This window comes from Carassius auratus, unplaced genomic scaffold (genome assembly GCF_003368295.1).
Source record: "Carassius auratus strain Wakin unplaced genomic scaffold, ASM336829v1 scaf_tig00215781, whole genome shotgun sequence".
Lineage (NCBI taxonomy): Eukaryota > Metazoa > Chordata > Actinopteri > Cypriniformes > Cyprinidae > Carassius > Carassius auratus.
In genome coordinates this window covers 538219-547147 of record NW_020528242.1, presented here as the reverse complement: position 1 = coordinate 547147, position 8929 = coordinate 538219, and the positions used below count along the sequence as shown (strand labels likewise).

The 8929-nt window shown below is 36.1% G+C and overlaps 2 protein-coding genes across 3 annotated transcripts; one reads left to right on the top strand and one right to left on the bottom strand.

The window, feature by feature from the left end:
* Positions 1-1360: 1360 nt before the first annotated feature.
* Positions 1361-5965, bottom strand: LOC113095774 (transmembrane protein 54). Its single transcript, XM_026261146.1, has 6 exons — positions 5782-5965; positions 3632-3828; positions 3370-3429; positions 3018-3209; positions 2111-2239; positions 1361-1858 (listed from the first exon to the last, which is right to left on the bottom strand). Exons 1-6 carry the CDS (start codon positions 5792-5794, stop codon positions 1733-1735), a joined length of 717 nt encoding a protein of 238 aa, XP_026116931.1. The 5' UTR covers positions 5795-5965; the 3' UTR covers positions 1361-1732.
* A 575-nt stretch (positions 5966-6540) lies between these two features.
* Positions 6541-8796, top strand: LOC113095791 (uncharacterized). 2 transcript variants are annotated; one of them, XM_026261166.1, is made up of 7 exons: positions 6541-6874; positions 6953-7124; positions 7198-7294; positions 7366-7451; positions 7527-7612; positions 7692-8619; positions 8695-8796. In XM_026261166.1, the coding sequence occupies exons 1-7, from the start codon at positions 6637-6639 to the stop codon at positions 8711-8713; spliced, it is 1626 nt and encodes a 541-aa protein (XP_026116951.1). In that variant the 5' UTR covers positions 6541-6636; the 3' UTR covers positions 8714-8796. The 2 variants fall into 2 exon arrangements, with proteins under 2 accessions (XP_026116951.1, XP_026116950.1); XM_026261165.1 differs by having other exon boundaries at positions 8692-8796.
* Positions 8797-8929: the final 133 nt, after the last annotated feature.

Genomic DNA, 8929 nt, shown 5'->3' with positions numbered 1-8929 from the left:
TGACCAAATCTATTAAATATCTACATCTTCCTGTAAATCGAACTTAGTGTTTACACGTTATCTAAACACAGTCATGAAACTTACGTGATAGCATGTGATATTTTTAAAGTAAAAAAATGTAAAAAATAATAAAAGTTGCTTGCCTTATTAGAAGTCAGCATACCATAAGAATAATTTTGAAGCCAAGGACTTTCTCATACTTTGGGAAAACTAACAAATATATTTTTGATCATCAGCCCTTATCCAAATATTTTGCACAAATAATGTATGGACAGTGTTTAAGCATATGTGATGAATAAAACTTATAGAAAACAGGACAATAGACAAGATACTTACAGACATATATAGATATATGATACACACATAATATATATACAGTACAGACCAAAAGTTTGGAAACATTAATATTTTTAATATTTTTGAAAGAAATTTCTTCTGCTCATCAAGCCTGCATTTATTTGATCAAAAATACAGAAAAAAACAGTAATATTGTGAAATATTATTACAACTTAAAATAATAGTTTTCTATTTGAATATAGTTTTAAAAAATAATTTATTCCTATGAGGCAAAGCTGAATTTTCAGCATCATTACTCCAGCCTTCTGTGTCACATGTAACATCCAGTCTATCACATGATCATTTAGAAATTATTCTAATATTCTGATTTATTATGAGTGTTGGAAACAGTTCTGCTGTCTAATATATTTGATGAATAAAATGTTAAAAAGAACTGCATTTATTTTAAAAAAAATAACTCTAATAATATATTTTCTTTACAATCTTTTTTTTTAGCAATTTAACACATCCTTGCTGAATAAAAGTATTGATATTATTAAAAAAAAGAAAAAGAAAAAATTACTGACCAGTAGTGTATAGTTATTACAAAATATTTATATTTAAAAAACATAAGCTTTTTTTTTTTTTTACTTTTTATTCATCAAAGTATCTTAAAAAAAGTATCACATGTTCTGAAAAAATATTAAGCAGCAGAACGGTTTCCAACTTTGTTAATGAATCATCATATTAGAATGATTTCTAAAGGATCATGTGATAATGATCCTAAAAATTCAACTTTGCATCACAGAAATAAATCATAATTTAAAGTATAATACATTTAAAAACTATTATTTTAAGTTGTAATAATATATCACAATATTACATTTTTTTTCTGTATTTTTGATAAATGCAGGCTTGATGAGCAGAAAAAACTTCTTTCAAAAACATTAAAAATAGTAATGTTTCCATACTTTTGGTCTGTACTGTATGTCTAATATATATATATATATATATATATATATATATATAAATTTATTTATTTTTTGACCCGTCATTCCTATATGGAGCAATTTCAGAAACTCGGTTTTAAATAGTAAAATATTTTATATAAATGCATTGTAACAAGGAATTCCATCACTGAAGAAAATATGTAACAAACATAAAACAAGCACATCATACATGTTCATGATGATAATATATAAAACATTGAGCACTTTACAGTGTGAAATCAATAGTATTTGCCTTGGTAACACAGTCTGACTCTTTAAAACTAAGGAATAAAACAAAACATTAGTGCTGAAATAAGGCAGAGCTGTCAGTGCACAACTTCTCTTCAGCTGCTAGCCACTTTAGCGGGCAGTAGTTTTTATGTGCATTGGCACTTGGTATTTCTTGCTCCACTGTCATATTGGAATTCCAAAAATCATCTATCGTTCATGTGATGTATACCTATGAATTATAAACAACTAGTCTCCACAGCAACGGAGTCTTTGTCAAGTAGTTCGTTCTGTTCTGTTGGCTCCTCATCGTTTGGATCTTCTAATGGTGGCATTGCGGTCTCTTCTGGCAACTGGATACGCACCTAAACCCAAAAATGTACATCACATTCAGAGAACACAAAAGGTTTATTAGTCTTTATGAGGACCTGACATGCAAAATTACCCTTAAAATGTAACCTGGAACCCAAAATGTTTTCAAATCAAATCTAGATTTGTATCTTGAATGCACTTAATTCAAATGTAAGTAAAACTTAATAGCTATGTTCATGCTGTCGTGCAAGAACAAGTATATCCTTTAGAAATTATAAATAATCATTGCATGTAGTTCTGTTTACCCTGACATTTCTCCTCCATGGGCAGTGCAACCGGAGGAAAGAAGTGCAAGCCAAGAAACAGCGGCAGGAGAACACAACCTCCACCACTGACATCAGAATCAATGGAAACCATAGGATTAATGTAGTACCCTGGAGGGAGAAATATATTTTTTGTTTGTTCATTTGAGTATTTCCATTAACTTGCTTATTTTGCATCATGACCAATAGGGTTCCCACTACTTTTCACCAATGAATTTACATGACTTTTGCACGACACTCCCACGCATTTGAGATTACTGGATTTTTAAATATCATTTTGAATAAGCTAGCAATTTTAGCCAATTAATTAAATTGATTTTAAAAACTAAGAAAAAAAAAGAGAAAATAAATAAGTCTTTCAGAATTTTAAAATTCCATGATGCAATTTTTCTATTACCATGGGAATCCTGGGCCTAGACTGAATGATCCTAAACTTGAGTATACGATATACAGTTTCTGAAATGTTCCTACTTCTTAATAACAACTTTTAAATTAGCTTGTACTTAAATTAAATCATAAAAAAAAATGCATCCTTTCTTATAAATTGCAGTTCATCCTAAATTCTAACAATATGAACAAGTGTAGCAATTCATCCTAAATAAATGATATATTACTTTAATCACTACTATATGAGAGTGCACAAAGTTCGTACACATGCTCTCAAGACAACGCATTTGTTTTTGCCTTTATAAATTCTGATTTGTTCCTCACTTTTGTCATAGGATGAAATGAACCATGATTTTATTTGCTATAGTTTGGGTATGCTCAAATGCACTCGAATGCATCTCAATGGCAAAAGAACTATAACAAAATTCATTTATGAGGCTCATATCATTCATTTGCATTTGATTACACAAGGATCCATCAGACTGGAGATTCACTGACTCACATAGACGCGTGTGGGGTCAAAGGGGCATTCATTTGTGATGCTGTAGTAGGTCATGTTGGCAGGCAGGTTGCAGTGGGTAAACAGAGTGTTTCCTTCCCAAATTATAGCCCTCACTGAGGCAACGGTGATTCCCACTGCAGAGGCAGCACCCAAGAGAGCAGCCAAGACACTCACAACTAGAAGAAACCAACTCTGCAACAAGCAGAAAATGCATTCAGAAATTAATAATACATGAATACTCAGTTTTGTTCTATAGAATTTAAAGTGCAAGATTTTCAATGGCACCAAATAAATGGCAAAAACAAAGAGGAAATGCAATCATTACGAAAAACACAGTATCCTGTGTACTCACCAGAAGCTGGTTTTTCTTGTTCTTTGAGAGAACAATAGCTGAGATTCCACCTATAATTGCCTGCAGGTTATGACATGGTCAGGTGTATAACTTACAGAGTGGACTCATTCAGTGTAAAAGGGTAGTTTGAAGCTTGAACTAACACACCTGATTTTTAATGCAAGATTTTTAACCACTACACTTTATGCCTCAACTCCCATGTCACTTGATCATAATCATAAACATACTAAGAAATACATTCGAATTTTGGAGACAGACAAACCATAAGTCCTGCCACAAGAGCGATGACATTGGAGATGGGGTAGACAAGTTTCTTGTTCCAAGTGAACACTTTAATGTGTCTGAGGACAGCTCCGTGTACCAGTGCCCCCAACAAGAAGTTCACATGACCCACAAGCACCAGTCCCAAACCCATCTTCATCAGGATCTTATCATCCTTCAGACTGCCACAACAAATACCTACAGGAAACACACACAATATCAACCATAACCCTAGAATTGAAGACACCAGATCATCAGATGAACGAGATACAATGAGTCGAGGAACTATGTGCTAATCCTGATGAATTTGGTACTACATGCAAAAAGTTTTCTTGAGCTATGACCTCACTGAAAGCAAGCTATTATGAGGTGATGAGGGACTGTCAGATAAAGAGACAAACATGATAATAGCAGTACACAAGTACAAAAACACTGCTTTTTTTCAATCAGGTATGCATTTTCTCTCATTTTCTCAGTTTGGTTTCACATAAAATAACTTGTAATTGGTTATGGAATATGACAATCATCATCAGCTGGGATGGAAAATCCTCATTTAACGATACCGCCTTACAATTAAAAGAGCCAGTCGCATTGTTGATACAGGATTGGATGTCCAAACTTAACCAATAGCTTATTTGTTTACTGTCGTTAAACCTGCAGGCATTGGGTGAGCATGAAAAGATAAGATAGGATTATAAGATTTTATTGCTGATAACGTGTTATTGTGTGGTTTCTAGTAAATATTTTATATATATTTTAGCGTTTCAAGTAAATTATTTATACTTTCATTGCTGTAATTTGCAAGCTCGCCACCAAGGTGGGGTTTAGTTTGGTCTGGAATTCAGATAGATTGTGTGATTTGGACAAACCCCTGCTGGATAAAAAAACATCTTAAACCAGCCTAAGCTGGTAATTGCTGGTCAGCAGGCTGGTTTTAGAGAGGTTTTGACAACTTCTTTAGCTGGTCAGCTTAAATATCGGTTTCTCAAATAAAACGTATGGCTTCAGAAGATCTGACATGTGTGGACATGTATGGACTACTTTTATGGTGCTCTTGCATTAAATTAAATGCTCGACATTTTCAGTCAAAAGAACTAAAGTCACAATAGTAAAGACATGATGATGAGTAAATGAGAAAAGAGACGGGGTTCAATCTTCAGCTGGATGGCAGGACCTGCCACCTTCCACTCCAGCAACACAACTACTGTTTGAAGACAGCTCTGCCTATTTGGAAGTCATTTGGTTTTTATTTATTTGAATAAATGAATATATTTATTTGTATTCATGTCTTCCTCTGACAGCTTTCTCTAGCCAGCCTTTATTAAGCTATGAGTATGCCTAGGCGAAGCATTCCCTACCACTCCTGCTGCAAGGAAATGAATAATTGCATCATTGTGAATATGTTCTTTGAAACAACTCTTTAATATGATATATGTTTTAAGCTGGTTAACTCAAATTTAAGTAGTCTAATGGCGTGATCCCAACTGGTTGGTTAGCTTCAGTGCATCACTCGTGTTCCACATCACTCCATAAAACATTATCATTTAAAAGAATAAAGTCATATGAACAGATGTATAATAAAAAAAATAAAAAATTAATAATAATAGTATTCCCAGAGCTAGAGTGGAAGGAGAGCAAAACACATACATCTGCCCTAAATCAATGGCCCTCGTGACAGTTGACTGCCAGCCGCCACCAACCACTGGCAGGTCACGTGACCTGGTGCTGCACGCCAGTTAGAGATTGAACCCACAATGTGAGAAAATGAAACATTTTCGTTAAAACACATTATAAGAATCACAAAGGATGTATTCAACAAATGCATAGCTGAGATCTAGCTACGTATGTCTCAGAAAGACATCTGGTTCGAAATTAACATTAAAAAGTCCCTTATGTCGTACTTAATGTAAAGTACTTCCACTGCACCATGAAATGAAATTCCGCCAGTTACTAGACTCACTAGAGACTTCATTCAGCCTGTATGACAGACGAGGATTTTATAGAGCAACAAATGGGCTATTTCCGTGATGTATTATCAAGATAAACATGATAACCGCACCCAAACCACGTTCGCGAGCCTGTTCATATAACGTAACTCCCTCCCACCCCCAAAAATGCACGGTTTAGTTATTTAAACAAAGTCCAACTCACCCGAATTCACCATCCTGAAGTCCTTCTTTCAGATTAAGTCATAATTAAGGGTTTGAGATGTTCGAAGAGCTTCTCCTCTTTCCGTGTTTCTCAGGCTGTCTTCCTCTTCCCCGTTCACCTGCGTGCATGGCCACTCCCTGAGCGCACGCGCACCTGTCCTGACCACCCTGCAGGCGTCGCTGTATACCGGGAAGAGCAGCCTTCAACCTACATGGATTTTATTTTATTTTATTAAGACACTTTTCTTGTAATTTCAGCCTTAGATGTACTTTGTATTTTTTATTATACAAAAAAAAAAAAAAAACGTAACAATTATAAGTCGGTACAAAACAAAATGTTACAAAAATAAATGTTAATTTACTTTTATACATTTTAGGACTGAAAAATAATGACCAATAACATTTAAAAAAAAAAAAAAAAAAGCAAAATCATGTTTAGTTTTAATTCAAAATTTTATGACAAAATTGGTAATAACCTCTGGAAATGCTCTCTAATATATATATATATATATATATATATATATATATATATATATATATATATATATATATATATATATATATATATATACTAGATTACATAAATCTGTTTTGTTGCTAAAAAAAAAAAGCTAAATAAAAAAAAAACATCACCTTAATTAGTGTCAGCCAGTCTCCCTACTGTTAATCACAGCCAGTTGATTAAGTAAATCTGAACACCTGGACCTAATCACCTGACTCTTATTAATGTGTTAATCTGTGCAATTTAAACCTCCTCACAGCCTGAGCTTTTAGGAAGTTCTACAAGACTGAAAAAGAGTTGCTGTGTAAATTTTTCTTCACTGGTTCTCTCTAGGGTCAAAGCTGTAGGATAGGGATGGCATTGGGTTTTGTTGTCTTTTGTGGCACTATAGTGTCTCTAGTGCTACCTGTTACAGCTAACGGGGATTATTTTGATGGGCACTTTGCAGCGTACTCACCAGGATTCATTTATGATGTCTGGCATATTCCTCAGCCTCACAATTTTGATGGATTTGAACCCATGTTCCCAATGCCATATGATACTCAGCCCCTGTCGAGAAAAGGAAAACACTTTTCATTAAGGATCATGAATTGTACGTCATTAAAATGCTGCTTCCCAGACAAAGTTGATATCTAATACTTGCTTTTTTTAACTGTTAATCTTTCTCTAGCATCTTGGAGTGGTCCAGCAGATACTAATGTCTTCCACAAAGGAGAGCAATTGTATCTGCAGGTGTCAGCCTCACCTGCACCTGGTCAACAGCTTTATGTCCAGTCCTGCCATGCCTCGTCTTCTCCAAACCATGCTGACAAACCTGATGTCGCCCTTATCATTAACAAAGGGTAGATCTACTCCACAAACACCATTTGAGTGCACTTGCTCCCTGGAATAACTTCACCTTCGTCTGTTTCGCAGATGTGTGGCCTCCAAAGAGTCTTTGGTGAAGTTTGTTTTGCAACAGCGTGACCGAGTAAATTTGATGGTCTGTACGTCCAGCTTAAAGTCTTCTGAGGTGAGCATTCATTAAGTTATGCTGACTGTGGTCATACAAAAGTCTTCTAATGCTCTCCTGTTTTCTTTTAGAGTTATATTCACTGCAGAGTTTATCTTACTGATTTGGGTCTGACCTCCACCACTAAATTCTGCAACTATAACAAGCTTAAGTCCAGGTAAGTGTTTATCTCTTACTCCTTATAAGATCTTTGTCCTAAAAGGCTTTTGAAACTTAAACGGTTTGTTTTCAGATGGGTTGACCTGGGTGGCCAAACCTCAGTATGTGATTGTTGTGGGAGAAGGTGCAAAAGCTCAAAAGAGCATGCAGAGCTGCCTGGTTAGTGACTTTATTTGGGGCTGGGGGTTTCCTGGAATAAGAGAAATCTGTATTAGAACTTATTCTCCATCTGTTACAGTTTCTCTAGACCTGACTGCAGTAGTAAGCACCGGCCCGCTGATTATCGAAGATAAACTGTCTGCTCCACAGGCCACACCGCTGGCACCATCAGACTACAGCACAAAGTCCAGCTCTACAGCCGGAGCCAGACCTGATAAAAACTGGATCGTAGCAAGTGACTCCTTCTCTAAGGGCTCAATGCAAAATGTTGGCAATGTCTCCCCCTGGCCTGTTCAGCGTGGCTTTGGAGGAGATGTGATGGTTGTCAGCCAGGGCCTGGGAGGTGAATTGTCAATGTGGCTACCAGAGATCTTGGAGCTGGTGTTAAACCCCGTGGTGCAGATGGCGATTGGTTATCCAGGAGATCCCACTGATCTAACCTTTCTAGATGAACCCTTTAGAAAGCTGAAACCAGATGAGACTTCTGAGAAGAGTCCAGTAGTTGCTCTGGAAGGACAAGCTTCTGTAGAAGCTGTGAAATCGCATGATGTTGTAAAGGATGGGTACATGTGGCAACTTGATGATGCTGACCGCTTGTATAAGATTCAGGAAAAACCTGATGTGACCGAAGCAGATCACCTAGAGCAGCTTAAGCTGAGTCTTGAATCCGATTTTGATTTCGCTCCAAATGACCAGCCACTGATCAGCCCTACTCCAGACAAGCTCTCTGAGAGTGCCGAGGATGAGGGAGAAGTTGTTTACAGACAGTCTGAGATGGTCTTTAAGAGTGCTAAAGGAGCTAAACCATCAGAGCCCATTATTTACTCTAAACTGAGTCTGAATCGAGCTGTAAATGGATCCACTTTTCTTAATTATGAAGAACAGAAGAGGCCCAGCATGAACAAACCGGACCACGAGCAGAATGCGGAGAAAAGTCAAAAGGATGAGCCGATGGAGGGTACCTCTAAAATTAAAGACCTGGTTTCATCCCTACTGGATCAACTGAGGTTGGTTGACTACTGGTTGTGAATTCTATTAAAGGTCTGTTATTAATCTGTACCCGTTTCATTTGACCCTAGAAGACTGTGGACCGTGCAGTGACCTCTTCATCATGGCTTGGTTTGAAGTGATTTATGTCTTTTGGAATTTCAACCTAAATAAAAGTTTGATTTAAATTGTCTCCATTACCTGTATCCAGGACATTTTTAGGGCTTTACATGAAAAGCAACATCTAAAAGGTTGTCATGAGGGGGGCTTGCTAATGTTGTCAAATGTTGCTTGTTTTTAAATTCCACTTAAACATAAACTGTTTTGATT